A 25130-nucleotide genomic window follows, 5' to 3' on the forward strand; every position below is an offset into this window, starting at 1 on the left:
AAAAACAATGCAGATGACAGGCGTCAACTCATTATTATTTTATACGTTATATGTATATAATGAAACTAGTTCTATGAATCAAGCAGATGTTACATTTTTTTTATATCTGTAAAGAGCCTCATTTTGCGCAATATAACATGTGTTTGTTGATGCATATTTGTTTTTAATTTGAATTCCAAAAATATCACAGAATGAGACTAACGCATTCAGTCATTTTGATTTAGATAAGTTAAAGTTGAATCCACTAGAAAAAGTTTGAGTCACCAAATATCAAGCTGGGGAAGAGAAAATGTTTGTGATGAAACCTATTAATATTATGAGCTGGTTATGTAAGAAAAAAATACATTGTAATACTTGAATTTAACTAAAAGTACTTGTGAAAAAAATATATAGACTTGGTCAAAGAATTGCCTAAGTGTCAATGACTTAAAATATAAAAAAGTTTGATAACCTAATTCAGATAAATAAGATATAATAAAGAAGCAAAATTCTCTTAGTTTTGTAATGAAATGAAATGGTTTAAGCAAGGCTATACACGTATCAAGATGAAACAGCAAAATTAATGATGACATGGAAAGAGAAATTCAAATTAATTACCCGGATTTTGTGGTCCCTTTTTCATGTGTTGGCCTGACTTTGTCCACCTCAGCTTCCTGCCATAATATAATGCAAACATCAACCACATGATTCACATCTTCATATGATAAAATAATTAAATAAGAGAGAAACTTTGCAATTAAAAAATGAAAAGTGTTGATTGACCAAATATGAGCCACAAACTCAGAAATACCACCTCGTACCTTGTGGCATGTCCAGGGCCACGAATTAGACCAGACAACAGTGGAGGTAATAAATAAATAAATAATAATAATAATAATACAGAAGTCAAGAATCAACCCCATTTTCTGCAAATCCCATAGCATATATTGTCAAACTAAAAAAAAAAAAAGAATTAGTGTTGGTTCATATTGGTAATCACTAATTAAGTTGAATCATTCAAGTTGCTTGCTATGTTCCCTTGCAACTTAAGGGGCAAGATGATAAGTTCAAACAATAAACAGAATATTTGCATCTGAAGATGCAAGAAATGAGGCATTAATGAAAATCAAATTCAAAACAACTTTTTCATGAGTAACAAGGAAAGAAAGATTTTATGTTTTAAACATATTCTTGTTAATGTTATATTCACCATGAGATATGGACAGAGTCAAACATGGATGGGTTTTGCTGCGGCTAGCAGGAGACATGGGGCCCACATCCACCTGTAGCTCATGTGAACACCTAAAAAATAGCGTCTTTTTTCTAGAAATAGAAAAACAAGTCAAAAGTAGTTTTCATTCCCAGGATTTGGGAGACTACAGAATCATATATATATATATATATATATATATATATATATATATATATATATATATATCATGGGAAGCACAAGCCACACCACATTAATTGCTTTATTTAATAACCACCCATGATCATTTATTTAAAAAAACATGTCTAGCGGAAAAATATAATTTATTGTTGTTGTCTATCTATATAAGAGATTATTTTAGGTTATGTTTGGCAAACTAGCTGGTAAAAAGTAAAAAATGAAGTTTGATAAAAACTAGCTGGGAAATACATAAGGACAAAAAAGGGCTTATTATTATTAAAAAATGATATAATATTATAAGACAAACACAGTAATATATTTTATTAAATTAAAGCAAGTAATAAATAACAGTTCTTTGATTATTTACGTTTGTTTCCTATCAATTTATGTGTTTTTTTAAGGTGCCCTACAAGAGTTATTATGAAGTTAAGATCAAAGTTAAATAACTAATTTTCATAAGACAAAATACATGTAAATAAAATTATGAGGTTTAGTATAATCATCAAAAATTGGATTAATGGTTTTAATCAGAATATTTGGAAAAATTCAAGAGAAATTCAAAAAGTCCATTGAAATGCTAATCTAAGTAGTTTTTAAAATGCTAACTTATAAGCTACTTTTTGACTTGCCCAAATATGATAACCTAAAAAAGCTTGAAAAACAAGCTAGCTTTGGCAAGCCAAACATAGTCTTAATCTTAAATGAATAGTATAACTACATATATATGATTTATATGATCACCTACCTATGCAGCTCTTTTGGAGGCTTCTACCAAAAAAAAAAACCTACCATGCCCACAACGTAGTGTCCCCCAACATTAATTTTATGAACTATGAAAGAGAACAATTGTGTGATGATACAAGAATGTGAGGGAATATTCCTCAAATACTAGAATCTATATAAATAGCCATTTTTAGAAGAACATGCAACCATTCAGAAATAAACAATGGTCTAATGCATATGTATGTATATAAGCAAACTAGTTCCATGAATCAACCATATGTTACTTTTTTATATTTGTAAATAACCTCATTTTATATTATGTAAAAAACGATTACAGGGCACATTAAATAGTGTCCCACTCCCACCCATCCAATATGCCCAAAAACTTCTCATACAATAACTCAGATACAAAATTTGCCTCATACTATCATGAAATTAAGCCGAAAGAAAAACAGACACATGCCAAGAAAAATGCAGAATTTGAGTTCCTTTTTCATGATGCAACCAGGTTTTATTTTTTTAGTTAAAAACAATATAGGAGTCAGGAGATCCCTTGATTTAAGTGGCATTATATATAAAATGTGTTAAATGATAACAATGCCCTTTCGACTTCTCCAGGGTACATTTCATACTCATCCAATATCACATGTTAATATATATATATATATATATATATATATATATATATATATATATATATATATATATATATATATATATGAAACTATGATTTTAAAGTAATAAACAAACAAATATGACTTGGTTTTACCATTGCAAATTCAGATGTTGAGGTGAGTTAGAGTCGCATGTGAGAATGACAATGTCATAAAGTTTCATAATTGTGAATCTTACAAAACACAAGAATTTCATAGTCATACTATACAATGTTGGTGGCATGTCAGATCTGAGTAACTCAAAATCTGGATGACAGTCTCAGAAATCAGAAGATTCATTATTGGTAGCACACCAGTAATCATGATCTTCTTAATATTGCAGTTACAAAGGTAAAAGACAATGTACTTACCCTAACTATTCCATCATCTCATTTTCTTATGCCATTTGTCTTATTCATCTTGTTCTTTTGTGGAATCTCTTGATGTTGAAGGGTAATCTAGACTTTTAGAATGTCGGTTATATAGAAGTTAGTTATGGTAGTTTAGTTAGTTATAACCAACCACCAAAATGAAAAGTGTGTGTGTGTGTGTGTGTGTAGATTATTCCGACACTTTTTCTCATGTGGTCAAAGCCTTTGAAGCCTGTCTCATGCTTAGCTTTGTCTGATAGAGTGGGAGTCCTACTCTTAGTCTATACAAATTCTTTTTTATTTTATATTGCAATTTACAGAGATAGAGCACTTTGGCAATTTAATTCTTTCTTCAACTTCAAACAGCAAACTTTATTAAAAAGCAGGTACATGAAAATTGAGAGCCAAACAACACTCCAATGGTTCCTAATTCACAACTGAAAAATGATAGTGAATTGTTGGATGATCCTAAAGCATATAGAAGATTGGTTAGGGAGCTAAATTATCTTATAGTAACTCATCACATTATAACAGATCTTATGTTACTTAAAAATAGCTCCATGATGTGACATATTGTATAGCAATCATCGATATAATAACATTATATGTTTTGGTGATGTGATCAATAGAAGGTTATTGATAGGATTAGAGAATAGAGATGCAATAAACACAACAATAAATCTGCGAAGAAAAATTAAGAACACATGGTTCACACAATCAGAGTAATCGTGTTTGCTAATCCACAGGCAAACTAGATAGATTTTATCCGATTTGTGGCGCAATATGTTTGTGAAGTAATATGTATATATCAGTTATTGCATGAAATTGGGCTTAAAGTATTAATCCTAACTAGATTATGGTGTTACAATCAAGCTGCTCTTCAACCAAAGATATTGAGATCAATTAGGTATAATTACACGAATCCTTCATAATTTAGAGTCTCTGTATCTGTATCAAAATAATATTAAGTATTGTTTCTTTTTAATCCACATGCTTACATAATCTAGAAATTATCATAATTTGATTTTATATTAAAACGAACAGCTTATGCCTCTGCTTAGTCATCCATGTAAGCTGGCATGGGGGATTGAGTTGTTAAATATTTGATTATTCTTATATTGTTTTTTTTGTTACAGATATTTTTGTAGCAAACATCATGTTTAGATGGAAGGTCATGTGTACCCCATGTGAAGTATTCAAAGGCTATCGCATGGAATCAGATCCTTTCTAAAAATAGGAAGCACAAGTAAAAGTCAGTTCAATCCCAGGATTTGAATTTTGAAAGAATCACAAAATCATAGAAATCGGAAACAAAACATCATACGTTTCTTTAATTGTTATACACCCAACATTATTTCTGAAATAATTCATTTATTAGTATCATACTATGTGTTGGCCTTGGGAGAAAACATTATTTAATACTATGCCTATTTATATACCCCCCCCCCTACCAGGTGTCCAGTGATACCTGACAACATCTGTCCAACAGATTAAGCCGCACTTCAACCAAATACCAAAATCATCATGATAGAATAGTAGTACAATACAAAATAAAAATAAAATACAACATATATATATATATATATATATATATATATATATATATATATATATATATATATATATATATAGATGATTTGACAGTTACAATCAACATTCTGCATAGCATGCAAGCTTTTTTTTTAAAAAGGCAACATGCAACATGTTGCTTGTGCATACGAAATTAAGCAAACTAGTTGTTCAATCAATCAAATGGATTTTTCTATTTATCAAAGCATGGGGATTTGAGCACTTGAACCGAAAAAAGCAACTTGTTTGGGATAAAATTTTGTAAAAAAGAGATAAAAATGGTGCCCTTTCAACTTCTCCAGGGTACATAGCACAATGCCCATTCAACATCCCCAAAATATTCTCATATTTTATATAAGATGCAAGAAACAAACAAAATTGAGTTGCTTTTGTCATGAAATAACCTAAAGACAAAAGATAAATAGATAATGAGGCTACACGTTGTCGAAAATTGAAAGACATTTTTGGGCCACAATTCATGATGACATAGGAAAGTGAAAGTACCTTGATTTTGAGTTCTCTTCTTCTTACACATGCTCAAAAGCCTACATTTTTGTTATCTTGGTAGACACCATGGTCTTTGATGCTTCCTGCATGTATGTAACTGTAAGTCTGTAACCTTACCTACAGACAGGGATAAAAGTACTTTCAGTTTGAGCAATAACAAGATGATATAAATCTTATCATATACATCAGATTTATTACCATGAAAATATATACTTAATGCAAACACATGACCTATTAGGAGACATACAAGATTTTTTGTGAGAGAATATTCCTCAAATACTGCTATAGAGTATATACAAAAGGCATGTTTAGAATATTGGTAGAAAAGCAGACTCAAGAAGCACATGCAAGCAACATTAGATGTCAGTTGTGCATAAGTAAATTAGATGCTGTATGAATTGACTAGATTTTTCTTAATGTAAACAACCTTAAATTTGGTGATCAATGAATTGTAAAATAGCATGCAAGGTTTACAATTGATGAACTAAACTATTACCAGTGAAAAAGGCATAGACAGCAAAGTACACATGAAACAAAAAGCTTTATCTATGCCATTCATGATAATCACCATAATTAAGACAGTGGGGTACATTAGAACTAAACAGATATATGTAAATGAAAAAGTTATTCAGAACTATGGACTGATTCTTTTCATATACCATGGATTTTAGAACCATACTTATAATGCTTCAGCTTCAACACAAACCCTCGCTGTGGACCTAGTATTTCCATCATCTTTGTTAGGGTTTTGAGATTTTGTACGAAACGGAACAGCATTGTTGGGTGTATGATGGAATTAGGGTTTTCAGTGTAAAACATAAAAGTTAGGATTTAGGGCTAGATTCATGTTTCTTTTATTCTTTATGTGTACATATTTGTTATATATGTGGAGTTTTAGTGCATTTTCCAGGTATTGAGGAATGCTTTTAAAAGAATCGTCTGGTTTAATGCGTATATGATGATGCATTTTAAAGTATAAGAAATTTTACTGATCGGCAATCTTGTGCTTGATTTCTTCATCTATTTGAGAGACTGCAGAGATTTTGAAGAATCGCCCCCACCAGTAAACCAGTAACCTCACCGGCTGAAATTGTGAAACGCTGTTTCTTGGACTCCAATCTGAAAAAGTCATTCCATCACGAATGTAAAAAACTTATTAAAATAATATTATTTTTTTTCAATAAGCCAGGAGATGCTTAATGGATCAAGTCAAATGTACAATAGGCTTATCCTAGCGATGACTGATGAGAGTGTTGGTTTTGATATTATGTATTTTAATTTGTTTTGATAGTTTTGAGTTAATGTGGAAATCAATGAATGAAATGTATCCTTTTCAATTATAGTGCTTAATCTCATATTTTTGTCCTAACCAATCAAGTGAAATCGTACTAGGGTTTTGCAAGTGCAATAAAAGTCCCAAGTCCCATACACATATGTTCAAAAGGCACCACAACCACAATAGCAATTCAAAGGCACCCACCCACCCAAACATGTTCACATGATCAGAAAAAACAAAAAATCCCTATTTAAACAAAAAATAACATCCTAAAACTTTTAATTATCTAACATCACTGCTTTTGCTTTCTCCATACTGCTGCTTCCTTCCCCATCTTTCTCCACACTACCTTTCCTTGACTTGTTCTTAACTATCCTTTCACTTGTTGAAACTTGTGATCTCATTTCTTTCTGAGGTAGAATAGGAATAGACTCTTTATCTTCATGTGGAGTAATGGGCTTTTCATCTTCATGTGGCATGGGCTCTTGCCCTTTATCTAGGATAGGTTTTTTATCTTCATTCTACTTGGGATAGACTCTTTAGCTTCATTTGGTATAAACTCTTGATGTTCATGTTCTCCATTTGAAATAGGCTTTTGATCTTTAGTTGGGATAGATTCTTCGTGATCTTCATGTGATATGGGGTCCGCAACTTCAACTTCAACCTCAATTGGAATAGGCCCTTCATCTTCATGTATGATAGGAGCCTCTTGATCTTTAGTTGGGATAGGTTCTTGATCTTCAGGGCCCTCAACCTCAATTGGAATAGGCCCTTGATCTTCACTTATGATAGAGGGGTCTTGTTCTTTAATTGGGGTAGGCTCTTGATCTTTATTTGAGGGAGTATCTTGATGTTTATGTGGGATAGGGTCTTCAACTTGAATTGGAATAGGCCCTTTATCTTCTTCATGTGGTATAGGAGGAGGAGAACCTTCAACCTTAATGGGGATAGGGTCTTCAACACCATGTGAGATAAGCCCTTCATCTTTATTTGGGCTAGCCTCTTTGTCTTTGACTTCTACTCCATCTTCTTTATTTTGTGATGTCAATTCCATTCCACTTTCCTCTTGATTTTGTGATGTCAATTCCATTCCGGTTTCTTCTTGTTTTGCAACCTCCACATGTTGTTTGTCCAAAAGAAGTGGTACTCCAAGCGGTGGCCAAACAGCAAGAGGAATGTCATCACCACACTGTCAATGTCAATATCAAAAATCAAACACATTAATTGCCAATCTAATCTAATCATACATCAAAATTCAAAAAAAAAAAAAGACCATCTTACCCCTATCACATCATCTTCCGTCATATGATCTGATCCAAACAAACCCTTTCTCCCACCTCCTCTCCCCCTTCTTCCACCTCTGCCACCTGTACGTCCTCCTCCCCCCTCACTAACAATAATCACCTTCTTCCTTCCAGCCTGTCTAGCCTCCTTTCTTGGTGAATCCCTCTTTTCATTCTTACATGATCTCACATTATGCCCCACCTGTAAACACTTCTTACAAGTCATCCTTCTTCCTTCCCTATCCACTGTCCCTCCACCAGAGCTATGCACCACCACACCACCACCAGACACATGTGCCACCATGGCCCCACTTCCACTAGACACATACACTTCCATTGCATCCCTTTTCCTTTTTCTCAACTTCCCCCTTTTTCTAGGCATGTTTACAGCTGGCTTTTGTGCTAAAGGGGTAACCCCCTTTGTTTCAGGCCACATTTTGATTCCATTCAATGGCTTCACATGATGACTGTACGCCTCATTCAACATCTTCATCCGGAACCAATCTGAAACATAAGTTTCCGGAAGCTTGTTGATGTAGAATATAGCAGCAATCGCATGAGGACAAGGTAAACCAGACAATTGCCATGTCCTGCAACTACATGTTTTCCCAATTTCATCCACCATGAAAACATCAGCTCCATGTTTTACCTCAAACAAAGATCCACCACATGGTATCACACGCCAAAACCTTCACAAAAACATAACATCAAATAAATTGCATATGAATATTTGGGAGTAGTAACGTTTTATTACCTTTCTAACTCTTTTGTGTGTTCAAGTTTCTTTCGAATGGTGGGACAAATATCATCATCCCAGTTTTCAGCTTCAACTCTCATTTTTGACATTCTATCCATTACTATAACTCTGATGGATTCAAGTAAGGTGACAATGGGCTTTCTCCTTAAATCAAAGATTAGTGAGTTAAAACACTCACTAATCCCGTTTTCAACAGCATCACACCCTACATTAGTTTGAAAGAAGACCCTTGACCATGTAGAGGGGTCTTTATCCATTAAGTATTGATATGCATCAGGATTTTCCACTCTGATCTCTTCCATTACCTTATCAAATTGTTGAGGAAACGATGCTTTGCAAGCTTCCCAAAAAAGACGCCGAAACTGCCCTCCAGTAAACTTTTCGGTAAAATCATCATAAATATGTCTGGCACATTGTCTGTGTTCTGCTTGTGGCAACACATCATTCACTGCTTCAATTACTCCCTATATTGTAACAAAAGACATTGTTAATATTTGTTATAGCAAGTGTTGAAGAATAATGAAAAAAAAAAAAAAGTATGAAGCAATACCATGTGTTCGTTAGATATTAGAGTGACACCTGTCCCATCATCAAGATTGAGGTCTTTTTTAATCAATTTAAGAAACCAACTCCAATTCTCTTTATTTTCAACATTAACTACAGCCCATGCTACTGGATATATTTGATTATTTGCATCCCTACCTACAGCAGATAACAATACACCTTTATAAACACTTTTTAAACAGCATTCACCCAATCCCAACACTCTTCTACACCCATGTTTCCACCCTTCTTTCAAACCTTGAAAACACACATAGAAACCTTGAAAATAAGTCTTCCCATCATCAGGGTTGACTTTTACATTCATCTTGACTGTGCTACCAGGGTTACTTCTCTTAATCTCTTCAGCATACTCCCATAATTTACCATAATGTAGTTTTCCACCTTGCTCATATTCACTTAATGCATATGCTCTTGCTTTATGACATAGTCTTATACTCACCTGACACTTGTATTTTTTCAACACAGCAGCTTGTAAATCAACTAGCTTGATTTCAGGATCTTGTGTTATTTTGGTTGCAAATTTGTTTGCAATCCATTTGTAATTCACAAGTGAAGCAGATTTGAAGTGTCTTGCACATTTATGCTCATCTACAAGTGACTTTACCTGAAAAGATTTCTCATTTCCCATCCATGTAGCCCATAGTCTCCAAGGACATTTTGTTTCATCATCATGTGCTCTTTTGGAACATCTTGCAAGAAGTCTCATGTGATCATTTCTTTCAAACCAAATCTGATAACCATTGGCAACTGCATAATTTGTGATACATTCTTTCAGTTGTTGGGGACTTTCATATCTCTCACCAAGTATAGGTTTCATCAGTTTCCAATATATACTAGGATTATGTCTAGGATACTTTACTCCATCATTCTTCATGTTATTATGTGTCTGTTTTTGTAAAGACATTGAAAGTTCATTCAAAAAGCTTTCATGTTCGATTACCATAGTATCTTCTTTCGACAGTTCATCAACATCAGCATCAAAAAGACTATTTCGCCCTGAACCAAACATGATTGGTTCAATGATGCGTGCTCTTTTCTTCTTTCTAAGTTCACTGAGTTCTACTTCATCTGCTGACAAATGATCTATGGAAGCAGTGTCTTCACTCTCATCGTCATCATCGTCGTCGTCATCATCAACATCATCATCATCATCATCATCATCACTCATGCTGTCTGTTTCATTTTCACTCTCATCCATCTTGTGGTTTACTACATCTTCAACCCCTTCAAGGTACTCTGTCAAATCTTCATCGAAATGTTCAAGGTATAATGCAATTCTACGCTTACTTCTATGTCCATAATCAACAAAAATTTTGAAATCCACATCACTTTTTATAAGCCTTAATCCATTATGCAATTCCTTGCCAGGAATAACATAATATATACCTGAGCAGTCTGCATCTGTTTCCTTCTTCAAGAAATCAGAAAACTCAGAGTATTCCATGGTTGTGAAATCAAGATTATCAAGTGCTTTGATTTCACCTCCTTCATAAGCAAATGGACTCGTCACAAACATGCCATTGAAGTTTATCTCAATTGAAGATTTTCTTGCTTTTGAAGATGTCATACTGTTAAAAAACCAAAAATAAAGAACCCTAAGTAAGTAACATTCAAATAAACAATAAAAACAAGGAGACCATTATCAAAACCCTGTAAAAAAAAAACTATGTGTTCACACTTTCATACAGATTCCAACTACATAACCCACAATTTCAAACTATGCAAGAATATGTACCTGATTTTGACTTCAACGATCCCTCAATAACTTTTCTGAAATCGCTTGTTTTTAGTCACTGAAATTGCTCGCCTTCTTCTTTTCCTAAAATGTATTTCTTCCCCCTGCAATAAATGAGAAACCTTTTTTAATTAAACCCTTATTATTTATTAAACATGATCGATACGTTTAGACGTTTAGTATTTGCCACATGATCATTTATTGACCACCACTTACGAATTGAACTTGCCTAACTCTTCCTTGTTACAAATTGCCTATATTGCTAAAAAATGCAACTTGGTTGCTATTGTTGGTAGAAAAGTTAAGTAAGATGATTTGTTTGGTAGAAAAGGGTAAATGTTTTCTATGTGATGTGATATGCCCTTGGTGAAACATCATTACCTAATAACCTCAGGTTTTTATATGCCAAAATTCAAAGGCCCCATGGCTCAAAGTGTTCAAAAGATATCAACTTTATGTTATTGTAAGCAGTAATAAACAGACCTCACAAAAACAGTGAAGGGCCTTGATAATTTTATTTAATCTTACCAGATATAATGTCAGCCAATTTGTGATGTGGAAGAGCATCCCTGAAGAAGAAGGCTTCCATTAACTTCCGATCAATTTCCTCCTGCATTTTTGGTCAAAACCAAATAATTTCAACAATTAAAGAGGTGCAACAGGGCATTGACAATATCTGACATTATAATCCGAAGGTTTTCTGCCTACGATCTAGGTTTCATGTAGTTTGATTAATAATGGCATCCTATTTTGCCAATTTTAAAGATTTAAGCTACAAAGTGGCCCAATGTCATTTCAAAAGATGCAGTCTAGTGGGTTTTAGTTTTACACTAAGACAAGAAATAGAAAATTAAAGAACTTTCAATCAAGAAATGTAGTTCGACAAGACCTCATGACCAGCAAACCGGGTATGATTATCAGAGAATCCAGCATAGTTGTCAACATGTTCATCTACTTGCGTTTGTATAATTCGTTCTTCGAGAGCAAAATTGTATTAGGGTTCCGGCTTCGTCTGTTCTTCAATTTGTTTTTTTGCTGAAGCAAGCTGCAATTCCACCAAAATCGATGATAATTTAAGTAGACATAAAAATGGAGAAACGAGAGAAAACCCTAGCAAAACAGAGACTTGTACGATTTTATATGACTTCCGATATTGAGTTATTAACACCGCCCTGCACTACAACACCCCTATGGTACCCTATATATGTATAATAAAATACATTTTATTTTTTTTAAGCCTATTAATTAGTAGTTTAAATTTTTTTTCCTAATAGGTAGATTTGTATAGATGGTGATGATATTTTTATCATTTTTCTTCTCATTCAAATATATATCGTTATATTAACTTTTGTTAATCTCGTTTAATATGATTATTTTTTTCGAAAAAAAAATGTCTTTTAACAAGGATGTTCACATCAGCTTACGTACACTACGCCTAATCATATGTGCGATGTCCCAAGCCTTGAATCACTTACATTGATGGCCAATGAGCAAAGGACAACAACGAGATATGATCATTTTATCATATTACTTATAATATGATTATAAATAATATGCTCTTTCAGTGTATATATATATATATATATATATATATATATATATATATATATATATATATATATATATATATATATATTATTTTCGAAAAGAATGGTCTCTCCTAACAAGGGTGTCCAGGTCAGGACACTACGATCACATGTGCGAGCAGGATGTTATGACCCAAGCCCTGAAGTCACTGTAAAGGACAACAAATGGATATGATCATTTTATCATATTACTTTTAATATGATTATTTTTCCGGAAAGAATGGTTGAAGTCACTGCAAACGAACATCGATCGCCATTGAGCAAAGGACAACAAATGGATATGATCATTTTATCATATTACTAATATGATTTTTTTTTCGGAAAGAAGGGTCTCTCCTAACGAGGATGTCCAGGTCAGCTTACGTACATTATGACTAATCCTTAGTTTGAGTAGGAGGTTATGACTCAAGCCTTGAAGTCACTGCAAACGAACCTCGATAGACAATGAGCAAAGAACAACAACTCGATATGATCATTTTATCATATATATATATATATATATATATATATATATATATATATATATATATATATATATATATATATATATATATATATATATTACTGGATTTTTATTCTTACTACAATTAAAATTCTTCTACAATTAAAGGATTCTCCATCATGCTTCTTCTATTTGTATCTCCATTGTCTTAAAGTTGAGAACACAAGGTATGTTTAGCAAAGATAGTTGAAGCTTGAAAGTTGTAGTTTTTCTTTGTGCTCGCAAAAGTAATTATAAGTTTTTGAAAATGTGTATATATAATTACATAAAACATAAAGGTTATGTAAGGTTAAAAGCTAAAAAATGTTAAAATCTCTCAAAAGCTATCTGAAGTAGCTTTGGATTATGAGTTTTTTGTTATAATTAAATAAAAGTTTTAAGTTCGTACTCACAAACAAAGTTTTTTTTTTACTTTAATTCGATATTTTATAAAACCAAACACACCCAAAATCTCCAAACTTTCCATCATCACCCTTGCAGATTGTAACTACATTTAGAAATTCATTGTATAATCTGACATTTTTTTAGATACTAAAAGTCATCACATTGTCTAACCAAATTGTTTCTCATGAAATCAATTACCAAAAGACATTTCATTAAGTAAATGGTGATTATACTTTTTTCTCGATTGATGAAGCATATTGTTTTTCACACTTCTTACCAAATTACGATTTTTTTATTTGATCGTGTGTGCTATTATGTGTGTTTTTTATTGCATATAGCACATGTCTATCACTAGGTGATCGCAGAGCCATTATTTCACAACATATAGAGTATAACACTCTGCTAGTTCATTAAATGAAACTCGGGAGCAAAGATCTTTCCAAATCTTCTCACTTCCTTTCCTTTTTCTTGTTAAATGAAACTCGGGAGCGGAGTGTAAGTGATGATTAACAACTTTTATATGGTATTTCGATAATTTTCAAAGTACAACTATTTCCAGATTTTCAGGGTCCTGAAACTAATGATTATTAATAGCTCTCCAAAAAAAGCTATGTTTTCATTATTACAAACATCTCCCGAAATTCACGTGATCAGTTTGTAGCTCCTTGCTAGAGTTTTGCTGCTTCTTTAATACACTTCAGGGCGTTCCAAAAAAAGAAACATGTCTCGGAAAATAATATACAACAATAATGTTATAACAAAGCATTGAGGTGATGTGTATATCCACGCAACTTATTATTCCAAAACGAGAAATTTCAAGTACACCGAACAAATAAATTCCAAATATTACAAGTTCCAAAAAGGTATTTTGGCACAATGTTGCAATTATAACACATGCTATACCTTTTACTTTGCACATTCCTTGTTTAGAGATGATAAATTATCATATCTACAATCTTGGTGAGGGGCGAGCTCGAGGTGCATCCCACTCGGTCACAATGTGATCACGTGTGATCTGTTTGAGTGAAGTGCAACCACTCAAAGCCATTGTTAGCTCAAATTCTTCGCGTAACATTTGAAGTACTTTTCTCACTCCAAGTTCTCCTTCAGCAGCTAAGGAAAACACCACCGGTCGTCCAATCTAGAATTTCATAAATTAATTTAGAAGTTGTTTCTTTTTTACTTAATGGACTTGATCTGGTAAGTTGTATGTGGGTGTTTGTTTGATTTTTTACTTAGGAAAACAAGGTTTTCCCCATTATTAAACTCCCAAGTCCTAACCTTTTGTAATAGGAAAAAAACAGGTCCCCGGTTTTTTATTTGAGTAAATCACTATTTTGGTCCCTGATTGTAGCTGATTTTTGCAATTTTGGTCCTTTGTATGTTTTTGGTCCATGTTCCAAGAAAATTACTATACTTTTGGGACCTAAACTGCAAAAATCAGCTATACCTAGAGACCAAATGTAGTCATTTTACTTTGAACAGAGACCAAAACGTTACAAGAACCTCAAATGCAGACCAAAATTGCAAAAATCAAGTATACTTATGGACCAAAAATGTAAGTTGCTCTTTTTATTTTTCTTTTATATGGTCCTATTTAGGATTGTGAGGCCAGTTTATTAAACTTTAGCCTTTTTATAAGGTCAGTTTCAGCTGGTCCCCACATGCTATAGGCCAAGCAAGCATACAGGGACCAGCTGACATGACAGTATGTCAGCATTGTACTTACAAATATGCCGGAAGCTCCAAGAGCCAAAGCCTTGAAAACATCAGTCCCACGGCGGACCCCACCATCCAAAAACACGGGGACACGGCCTTGTGCAGCTTTCACAACCTAATGCAAAAGTTACCACACCTCGTTAATCATTATATAAAAAATAAGACTGTAAATAATAATAATAATAAAATATATGGAGAAATTGAATACCTCTTCCAAAGCCATGATAGTGGCAGGTACATAGTCCAGCTGGCGAGCTCCATGATTAGATACAATAATACCCGCTGCACCAGCTTGAATCGCCAACCTTGCTGCAAATTTTTTAACAAACACGATATTTATTAATTATTTTTATAAAATTAAAAATTTGTTGTAAATTAATTTTATTCTTACTGTCTTCAGCAGTGATGACACCCTTGACCAGAATTGGCATGCTGGTGATGGTCTGGAGCCACTTCACATCCTTCCAGCTCAGTGTGCGGTCAATTTGACCAGCAACATAAGAAGCTAAACCAGAGTCATTAGCCTGCATTGTAATAATGTACATTATGTCATTAGACTTTAAACTAGAGGTGCTTTGACTTTGACTTTGACTTTGACTTGGTCAAAATGTGATGAATTTAGTTTACTTACTTCATCCATTTTTCCAAGGTCTAAACCCTCAAAGTTCTTCAATGTCAAAAATGGAGGCAGAGTAAATCGGTTTTTGATGTCTGCTTCTCTTCTTCCAAGCCTTGGTGTATCAACTGTAAGAGCAATGGCCTTGAATCCAGCTTTTTCAGCTCTCCTCACAAGCTGAGCAACAACATTCCTGTCCTTGTACACCTGATAAATATAATACATCATACAAATTTCTTACATAAACCTGAAAATTATTGATACTTGAAGATTTAAGATTTAGAAAATAGAAAATGGTTGCTTACATAAAGCTGGAAGAAGCGGATTCCAGGTCCAGTTGAAGCAACTTCCTCAACACTAGATGTTGCCCATGATGACAATGTCTACAATCAATACAAAATAATTATTTATCATACAAATTTCCCATGTGAGAATTCAAATTAACCAGGTCAAAAAGTCAACCATGATGGTTCCAGCTGCAGATGCAGCTCTAGCTGTTGCATACTCGCCTGCATTCAACAATGGTGTTAGATATGAAGCTTTACAGAAACAGAAATGTCCTAACATCATAATCAAAGAAATATAAGACTTGAATGACACAAATCTTGGTGAAATATGTGTTTTTCACCTTCAGGATGAGCCATTTTCTGCATAGCTGTTGGGGCAATCATTATAGGCATAGATAATTTGAATCCCAAAATTGTTGTGGTCATGTCTATTTTGCTCACATCAATTAGAATACGTGGCCTAAACCTGTTTAATTAACAAATAAAAAGCACTCAGACACAAAACATCACAGATTTAAATGTATTTAATCTCAAAACATATAGAGGGCTTACAAGATTCTTGAAAAGGCGTTTCTGTTTTCTCCTAGTGTCCATTGGTCCTCAGCACCTGAAGCATAGTAGTCATAGATCATCTTAGGCAACTTTTCTTTGGCAATTGCTTGATACTCTTCAACATTTGTGACCTCCATCTTTCTTATCTACCCCAATGCTTCCTCCAAGAAACCTTGATTCAAAAGAAACTGATTCTTATATTCATAACCCATGGTGAATCTTTCATCTTTCTTTTGTAAACTCGTTTCATATCAACAAAAATGACAACTTTAAGTTGTAAAACTATGATCCACGATGAACTTGAGGTGTTTTTTATTGTTTAATAACACCTAAAGTGTTCTTTTTTTGTTTCTTGATCCAAAATGCTAATCGAAACGTAATTAACATGTTAAATAAAGTAAATATGAAGAACACTTTGAACAAAACATACCAAAATTAGAAATTAAAGATGCCCACAACAGATTTTAGAGGTAAAGATTGCAAATCAACAGCTTAAAGATGAATACGCAAGCAATGATGAGATGAATGTCTACTCAACTTAACTCTGATACACATCAGTTTGAAATAAATATACGAATAATTACTCAACTCAGTAATATAAATGGAATAAGGGGTATGGGTTTTGGTGAGAGAGAACCAGAAGCAAACCTTTTGGGCAGTTGGGTATTTCCGTTTCTATTGAAAAGAGTGAGCAAAACCCAAGTGGAGAACAGGTATAGATAAGCAACAAAAATTGTAAAAAATGGAGGAACTAAAAGACAAAAACAGCTTAAAGATAAAGTAGAGAGAGATCATGGGTCATGTGTGTACCAGATAAATTTAAAGAAATGTATGAAGAAAATGGGATGAAGACAAAAATAGGGGATGGGTAATTGAAGGTAAGGAATGAAAACCAAATCCAATCGAGGGGAGGCAACTGGGTGGCTCTCCTCCACATAATTGATCGTGTGTTTCATAGTTTTTCTCCATTATCCACATTCTATTTCTTCCCCGAAGTTGAAAGAACAAATAGGAAATGAAAGATTTTGGAGGCTTTAAACGCAAAAGTCGCCACCTTTTCTTTTTCTGGCAGACGATTGGTAGGGCAAAGGTCAAAGGCCATTGATAAGGATAAGGTCACGAGGTCTGAGACGAGGGCCATTGATAAGTTGGTATACAGCTCCAGTGAATTACAAGATATGTTGTGCCATATTCGCAACGGAGAAGAGAGGGGGTCAGCTTGTTGATCGGGGGGGGGGGGGGGGGGGGGGGGGGGGGGGTTGAGCTCCGGTTGCGAAACCCGAATTTATATATACTCTTTGCAATTAATAAATGAATAAAGAGAAAATTATAAATATAACTATTTTTCTTAATCTTTTTGCATAAAATAACCAAAAAAAAAATTAATCTCTTTCCATAAAATAGTCAAAAAAAAATCAAGAATTACAAAAATAACCACTAAAGTCACAGATGGATTAGTGTCATCTGCGGTTTTGCATTTTGATATGCGAATGTACAAGTGTTTAAAGTGTGGGCATGCATTGGCAGTTGTATGTTTTTGGATGTTTTTTTTTATTTTTTTTAATTTTTTTCGGTATAAATACCCCCTCACACCACTGACCATCGCAGATGAACTAAGTTCATCTGCGATTTCCTCTGATGTTTCATCTGCAATTTTACGCAATTTTTAATTTTTTTTTAGTTTGACTATTAAAATGATAGGTTCGACTACGGAACAACCATATTATATATAAAGTCTTGCAACAAAAATTATCATTTTAGCTGTTATTTCTTTGAAATTTTGTTTGAAACCTCTCTAATAAAATAAGTAAATATTTTGTTGTAACTGGTGGGAGGTGGGAAGTTATACAGACAAATCTGGAATATGTATGTCCACATGGAGATATTTCTGAATTTACTTTGATATTTTCCGAGTATATTAGTTATAGTGATTTTATATCTTTGGTGAAAATGAAAACCGAATTGTTAGATAGATATAAAATTAGTCTTCGTTTTCGTCATCCTGAATTGAATTATTATATAGCCATAGTTGAAGACATTTAGGTTAGAATGTTGATCAACATAATCAAATTGGTTGGAGGAAGGGTTGTGAAAGTGTTTTGTGGTGGCTGATGAAGGTGATGCGGTTACGGAGGGTGGCGGGAGAGGAAATGAGTCGGTTGCTAATTTATCCAACGATAAAGGGAGCAAAAACTCAATACATACTTTCATGACTCCTATTGTACCTCAAACAGATGTTGATGATCGGTGACACATATTTAAACAGATGTTGATGATCGGTTTGAGTTCTTGTATGTCGCACTTGGTTGCTCGGTTAGTATTACTATTATTATTATTATTGTTATTTTTATTTTGATGTACTTAACTATAATCAGTATATTTAAATAGATATACAATGTATTGTAGGTACGCTGTTTTGTCAATTGTTGTAAGCCAACCCTTGTAGTAGATGAAGCCCACCTAAATGTCGAGTTTAAAGGCACCATGTTACTTGCAGTTACTAAGGATGGACAAAACCAAATATCACTGGTTGCATATGGTATATGCAAAAATGAGTGTACAGATTCTTGGACATGGTTTTTAAAAAACTATGTGATTCATTGGCAATATGGAGGATCTTACAATTATATCTGATAGGTCTCCATCTATAGCGACATCTGTTGCCAACATTTTTCCTCACGCTCATCACAAAATATGTGGTGTCAATTTGTATTTCAACATAGTAGCTAGATACGGGCAGATTAAGACAGTTAAAGCAATTTTTTGGGAGGCTTGTAGAGCCTATATAGTTGATGGTTTTAATGTTGTCATAGACAGAATGAAAAGGAAAAAAAGAACCAATATGGGAATACTTACGAAATATAAATCCTGAAGCTTGGTCTAGGGCACATTTTAGGGAACTTCCATCATGTGTTTTAGCTCCATTAAGCTCCAAAAAATGCATTCAAGCTGCTTCCAAATTACTGCTCCACTCGAAATACCTGAAAATGACATAAAAACATGAGTAATATCTAACAAAAAACATGGGCCAAACATTATTTAAACTAATGCATATGAAAAACATAAAATATGTTTCAAAACACTAATAAAAACAAATATCAAAGATACATAAAATGACATCTAACACATATAGACTACATATACAATCATTGCTTATCCCAAAGTGATGATTAGTAAATCTTAATAAGGAAAAAGGAAAAAATCATAATTAAAATGATAATGATGTAGATAAACACTTTCTCTTTTATGATTGAACATGCCATTTACAAATTTCTGTATGTGTTACTATATGATATTATAATAGAATTTATAATTTTGTTTAGTTTGCATCTTCATCTAACACGTTCATGATAAATTGTTATAAAATGTTAAAGTACTATCAGTTATAACATTTTACTTTGATTTCCTCTTATTAATGCATTGCTCCTTGATGTGTATTTTTAATGTACTAGTTTTTTATTTATAATTCCTAGTTTATCGCATCTAAACCACACCTTACAGGCAGTGAACCCGATCGAGTATAGTATAGCTTTGATAAGCAAGGGTGTCGAACACAAGGGGAACGGTAGTGAATTAATTTAAAATGTTTGATTATAGGTTACACAAAACATACAAAAGCAGTGAAGAAAGGTTTTATGGAATTAAATCTCAAACAAACAAATAAATAACAAATCTCGATAAGTTGACCGAAGACAAATCTCTTTAGGTACTTTGGTTTAGACAAATTACATCTTGAAATCATAGACAATTGCACACACAGATTTATTTATTCATGTTCACCGATTTCTAAAATGATTAGGTTCATGTTCACTATTACTAATCCTTTAGCAAACAAGTCAATTCAAACAGTGGCCAATTGATTAAACTAACAAGTTTCCTAGTGTTCAGTTTGTATCAATCAAGACTTGTAATAATAGTTAATCAATTTTGTTAATTTAATTAACTCTTGTATGATTGGTCATCACACATGCTCACACATTAACTTACTTATTTTCTAATTAACCTTAGGTTTATGTTCACTAATACTAAGCATACAATCTTGTTTTCACAAAACTATATGATTCAAGCAATTAAGAAAATGTTCATACTGTTGGAACTTTATATATATAAAGGAATTGCAAGTTGGCAATTTCCTTTGTATCCCACATTGGTGGGGGGAAGAAACTTTTGTGGGTTTATAAGCTTATTCCCTTGATAGGCCTTCAAAGGCTTTAGTGGATCAAAGGAATGGGCCAAGCCCACGTGCGCGCCTAGCCTAGCCTAGCACTAGCCGACGCCGCGAGTGCGCAATTTAGGCGCACGACGCATCGGTCGCTGGGAGCTGAGGAGCTTTTATTTTTTGACGAGTTCGGGTCAAGCCGGTTTGACCGATCCGGTCAAATGGTTGACCGGCGTTGAGTTCGTGGAGGATAAGTCATCGGGGCATTCTAGAAGGATCAGGAAACGACTTGCTTGGAGAGCAATTCGTCGCCCTAGGGTTTCTGGGGCCCGTTTTATGCCTTCTAGGGTTTTGATACCTATAAATACTGCTCCCTATGAGCCATTTGATACTCTCACAAAAATCAGAGCTCTCTCCCACTCTCTGCGTTTTTTCTTCCCGTTTCCGAATATTCGCTTTGTGTTTATCGATCTCCAGTGCTGTTGGAAAATCGATAGATCTGCATTAAATCCTGGGGTTTTACTCTGTTGCTTACAGCCAGTAGAAGCGAAGTAAAAACCTTTAAGGACAGGAGTCCGATCCGTGCAGTTATCTGAAGTTCAAGATCAGCCATCAACAGGTTGGTTTTACTTTCTGTCTTGAGTTTAATTTCGTCCAACAACAGGACAGTCTTCTTCTACCTTTCTTATAATCAGATCTAATCGAGAAGGATTAATCTGGTTTTGGACGAAACTTGGTAAATATAATAACAATAATTGGATCTATTATTCGCACCTAATCGACATATAATTCTCAATATTATTTGTCGGTTTCTTTGCGTGTCTATTAGTTTGATTTAAACACATACAACTCAATAAATTTGATTATTAACAGAAAATAATTATCATTAACACATAAGGATCTTTTAACAAGCTCAACAAGATAAATTAAACACGAATAAAACAATCCAAATAGCAATTAATCCATAAATCAATGTTTCATCTAATCATAAACACAAAGAAAATGGTTCTAACACCTAAATCAGAAAGTAATTGCATATAGAATCATAATGGAATGCTAAACATGTTTCACGTTAACAAACTACATGATTACCAACATGAATCAGCTCTCCAATCCTTCAGATATTCGCTCCATATCAGCTTAACGGCCTTCCGACCGCCTTCTAGACCCTCAAAACCGCTTCTTGTGGGTTTATAATCGCAGGAATCAATCTAGGGTTGAAGATATATCTTCGTTGAAATCCCGTATTCCCCAAGTCAGCGTCAAGAATCGCGAAGCTTCTGATCAACTCGACGAATTTGTGTTGAACTCGATGAGTTCCTTGGGAGTCACCATTTTCTTAAAACATGAAAGTCGTCCGAAATTGTGTCTAGTTTTCAGAACATTTTGAATCACGTCAATCGGAGTTACGAGTCATGAGATATGACCAAAACACTGACGAGGGGTCAAGCTGTCCAACAACATCCTTTTTACGTCTTTTAGCTCCTTTCTCATCCTTTTGCTTTCCAGCTCTCATTTTAACTATAATTTAACATTTCATAGCATATTAAGTATATTTTAGTTCTAAATAACATAAAAACATAGTATAAAATAATAAGAAAACGTCATAAATATATGCATAAAATAGACGTTATCACTCCTTTACCCCTGCATACAAAAAATTTCTATTTTATGCCCCTGCATTTTTTTTGTCCCCCTGCATTTTTTTTGCCATTTCTTGCTCTCAACTAAAAAAAACCATGTATATACATGGTTGTAGAACTCACTACTCGGTACCTCTTCGGCCGACTACCAAGTAGCGAGTACTCGGGAGTACTTGGGGAGTACACGGATTTGGTAATTAATGTAGAAATATTTTTATGAAATTTATATATGTCAAAATCATAAGTTAAAACCATAAGTTGGTTGAAATATATAACAAAATTAGATACATATGAATACACAAAAAAATGAAAAAACACACAATGGTCTCGCTTCGTAAATAATTACTGAAAAGTTAATATATATATATATATATATATATATATATATATATATATATATGTAGTAATAATCATATGTGTGTGTGTTAAATAATAATCATTAAGTATATTATACATATTAATCACCGTGTTGGCCGAGTTTTACAACACTGCTCGCATCAGTAAGGGGCTGATCGAGGAGTACTCGGATTCTGTAACTCGTCTTGGTAAGAGGCCGAGTAGGGAGTACTCGGACGAGTAATCGGCCAACTCGGTGAGTTTTACAACACTGCGTATATATATGCATGTATGTACATGTACATATTATATGTATTTGTATACAGACTAGACTGATTAGCCCTGCATTGTTTGGATTTTCTGTTTTATGCCCCTGCATTTTTTTGTCCCCCTACATTTTTGTTTGTTCTTCGTTGAAAAAAAAACACATATACATATGCATGTATGTATATGTACATATGTATATGTATTTGTATACAGGCTAAACTGATTACCCTTGCATGTTTTATGTCCTTATATTTTTTTTGCCCCCCAACATTTTTGTTGCCATGTTTGTGTGTGTATGTGTAATAATATAAATGTCCATGTTTGTTTGTGTATGTGTGTGTGAATGTTACCTTATTTTGTACCTTTTATAATGAAGATTGTCACAACATATTGAATTACATTTGTGGAAATTATGCAGCAGGTAAACGTTTTTCTTTCATCAATCTGACCATTTCCCTTACAAAATACATGGTCCACACATTGCAATTGACAAATTATCACTCCAACATAACTTTTGCAGTTGATATATTTATAAAATGATTTTATAAAAATGAATCAGTTTTAAAAATGATAAACAATGATTTTCACTGTCGACATTTTTTTCTAATACTATTTTTTTTTCTATTTGGTTTTACTTTGGTATATCTATCCATTTTACATCGTTTCTTATGATTATGTATTTTGTGTGTATTTGAACTAGAATACGATGACAAAGTTAATTGGTAACCTAAAATATGACAACTTGGAGTAAACTAGAGATATTCAACAACCTTTATCCCTACTCAGCATGCAAAAACTATCTCATAGTTTATAAATCATTTAGGCTTCTTTTATTTTATATCCATAATATCCTATCTCCCATGTTCTATTATTTCTATGGGACTATTATATGAAATTAGTGGTGGTCAACTAGGGATCTAAAGTTCTAAACTATAATTTTAATAGAAATGAGGAAACAAACAAAGATACACAAAAATAGCTTTATAACACGAGTCCAAGGACACAAACAATTATCAATGGAAGATTATTTATTTGCTTCATTCAGTTTAGCAAACCATAATCAAGTTGAAAAGTCTTTGCATAGTTTGATTTTAGATTATTATATCTAACTTGCGTCTTCTTCTTAAATAGTGTTGAAAAGTCTTCATCCTAAATAGTATCGAAAGTCTTATATCATTACTTTATTATTTATAGTACATACTTAATTCTTCATTTTTGCTATTTATTTGTTCATCTCGTGTAGTACAAGAGTTTTAACATAATATTTAAAACAATATATATTAAAAGGCATTCGAAGTCCTCAAGTTATTAGCCGAAGACAAAGTATAAAGCCCAAATATTATCGAATGAGGATTTAAATACAAGGGTTATGGGAATTAACACTACTTTTGAATTTACTATGATGGTGTGATTTGTAGATTGTAACCCCCAAATTTTATATTTGTTTTAAAACGAAATCGTTGTTAAACTTTTATGTTGTACAATAAGCATTTTGTATTCATGTGTCTTTGGGCCCAAGCCTTTTACGTATATGTATATATTCAAATCAATACATAGAAAGATATTCTAGGGAAAATATTGTTACCACTTACTATTACTAATCGCGATATTACATTATGATAGAAAAGTTGATTCATTAATAAAGTAATTATGTTAAACCATCTTCTCAAAATGAACATATATCTGGTGATCAACATGTAAAAGATGATTATTTTGTAATACTGCAACCCCTATATTTATTGATATATTATGACTATCCTAATTTAAAACTAATTAAATTGATTTAACCATGGAAACTGATTCGTATACAATAATTTTTTTCTACAAACAACAAATTGTGCTAAAATGTTGTATTGTAGTACAACACTATAAAACACAAATTATTGTGTATGAAAAAAAATCGCTGTTTAAAAATAGTACAGCATATTCATGATTTTGAACCTTTTTATCATGAGCCAATAACCCCTTCATTTGATTTCTTAAATATGAGGATGATTTCAACAAAACACTATATGATCACTAAAATGCAATGTGTTTGGTAAAACTAGTTGGTACTTGGAATATGGAATTTAAAAACTATAGTTTTTATTTGTATAGAAGTGTTCAGTAAACTAGTTGTTAGCTTTTAAAATTACAAAATTACATAAAGTTAGACTAAAGAGAGTAGTGACATTCCAAGCCCCAACTTTTTGTGCATCATAGTCGCCACCTAGGCTCCACCATGCCATGCCATTTTGATGTCATTGCATTTGCCGATGGTAAAGCGAGTTGC

The 25130-nt window shown here is 33.2% G+C and overlaps 2 protein-coding genes and 1 long non-coding RNA gene across 4 annotated transcripts; all 3 read right to left on the reverse strand.

Annotated features, from left to right (window-relative positions):
• Positions 1-489: 489 nt before the first annotated feature.
• On the reverse strand, positions 490-6302 carry LOC145115813 (uncharacterized). The gene is made up of 3 exons (XR_013711713.1): positions 6182-6302; positions 5190-5309; positions 490-653 (listed from the first exon to the last, which is right to left on the reverse strand). It is a non-coding gene; the product is annotated as an uncharacterized LOC145115813 (long non-coding RNA).
• A 293-nt stretch (positions 6303-6595) lies between these two features.
• Positions 6596-11970, reverse strand: LOC145115809 (uncharacterized). The gene is made up of 7 exons (XM_079052162.1): positions 11697-11970; positions 11336-11417; positions 10808-10911; positions 9059-10640; positions 8506-8972; positions 7750-8440; positions 6596-7657 (listed from the first exon to the last, which is right to left on the reverse strand). Exons 4-7 carry the CDS (start codon positions 10637-10639, stop codon positions 6965-6967), a joined length of 3432 nt encoding a protein of 1143 aa, XP_078908288.1. The 5' UTR covers position 10640; positions 10808-10911; positions 11336-11417; positions 11697-11970; the 3' UTR covers positions 6596-6964.
• Positions 11971-14044: 2074 nt separating this feature from the next.
• LOC145115812 (glycolate oxidase-like) lies at positions 14045-17256 on the reverse strand. Of its 2 annotated transcripts, none has more exons than XM_079052164.1 (10): positions 17102-17256; positions 16454-16625; positions 16243-16367; positions 16077-16123; positions 15920-15997; positions 15630-15821; positions 15390-15522; positions 15207-15307; positions 15009-15113; positions 14045-14420 (listed from the first exon to the last, which is right to left on the reverse strand). In XM_079052164.1, exons 2-10 carry the CDS (start codon positions 16588-16590, stop codon positions 14229-14231), a joined length of 1110 nt encoding a protein of 369 aa, XP_078908290.1. In that variant the 5' UTR covers positions 16591-16625; positions 17102-17256; the 3' UTR covers positions 14045-14228. The 2 variants fall into 2 exon arrangements, with proteins under 2 accessions (XP_078908290.1, XP_078908291.1); XM_079052165.1 differs by lacking the exon at positions 17102-17256 and adding an exon at positions 16884-17027.
• Between the last annotated feature and the right edge of the window lie 7874 nt (positions 17257-25130).

The sequence above is a fragment of the Lactuca virosa genome, chromosome 5 (assembly GCF_052849685.1).
Source record: "Lactuca virosa cultivar CGN04683 chromosome 5, Lactuca_virosa_CGN04683_v6, whole genome shotgun sequence".
In the NCBI taxonomy this organism is placed as follows: Eukaryota; Viridiplantae; Streptophyta; class Magnoliopsida; order Asterales; family Asteraceae; genus Lactuca; species Lactuca virosa.

What these genes read in the sequence shown, in the direction of transcription:
- LOC145115809 (XM_079052162.1), bottom strand. Translation starts at nt 10,639, where the DNA reads ATGACATCTTCAAAAGCAAGAAAATCTTCAATTGAGATAAACTTCAAT. An exon ending in TAATATCTAACGAACACATG is followed by an intron (nt 8,973 to 9,058) that starts GTATTGCTTCAT and finishes GTTACAATATAG; the next exon opens with GGAGTAATTGAAGCAGTGAA. An exon ending in CACACAAAAGAGTTAGAAAG is followed by an intron (nt 8,441 to 8,505) that starts GTAATAAAACGT and finishes GTTTTTGTGAAG; the next exon opens with GTTTTGGCGTGTGATACCAT.
- LOC145115812 (XM_079052164.1), bottom strand. Translation starts at nt 16,590, where the DNA reads ATGGAGGTCACAAATGTTGAAGAGTATCAAGCAATTGCCAAAGAAAAG. An exon ending in AACGCCTTTTCAAGAATCTT is followed by an intron (nt 16,368 to 16,453) that starts GTAAGCCCTCTA and finishes TTAATTAAACAG; the next exon opens with GTTTAGGCCACGTATTCTAA. An exon ending in TGTCATCACTGCTGAAGACA is followed by an intron (nt 15,308 to 15,389) that starts GTAAGAATAAAA and finishes AAAAATTTGCAG; the next exon opens with CAAGGTTGGCGATTCAAGCT.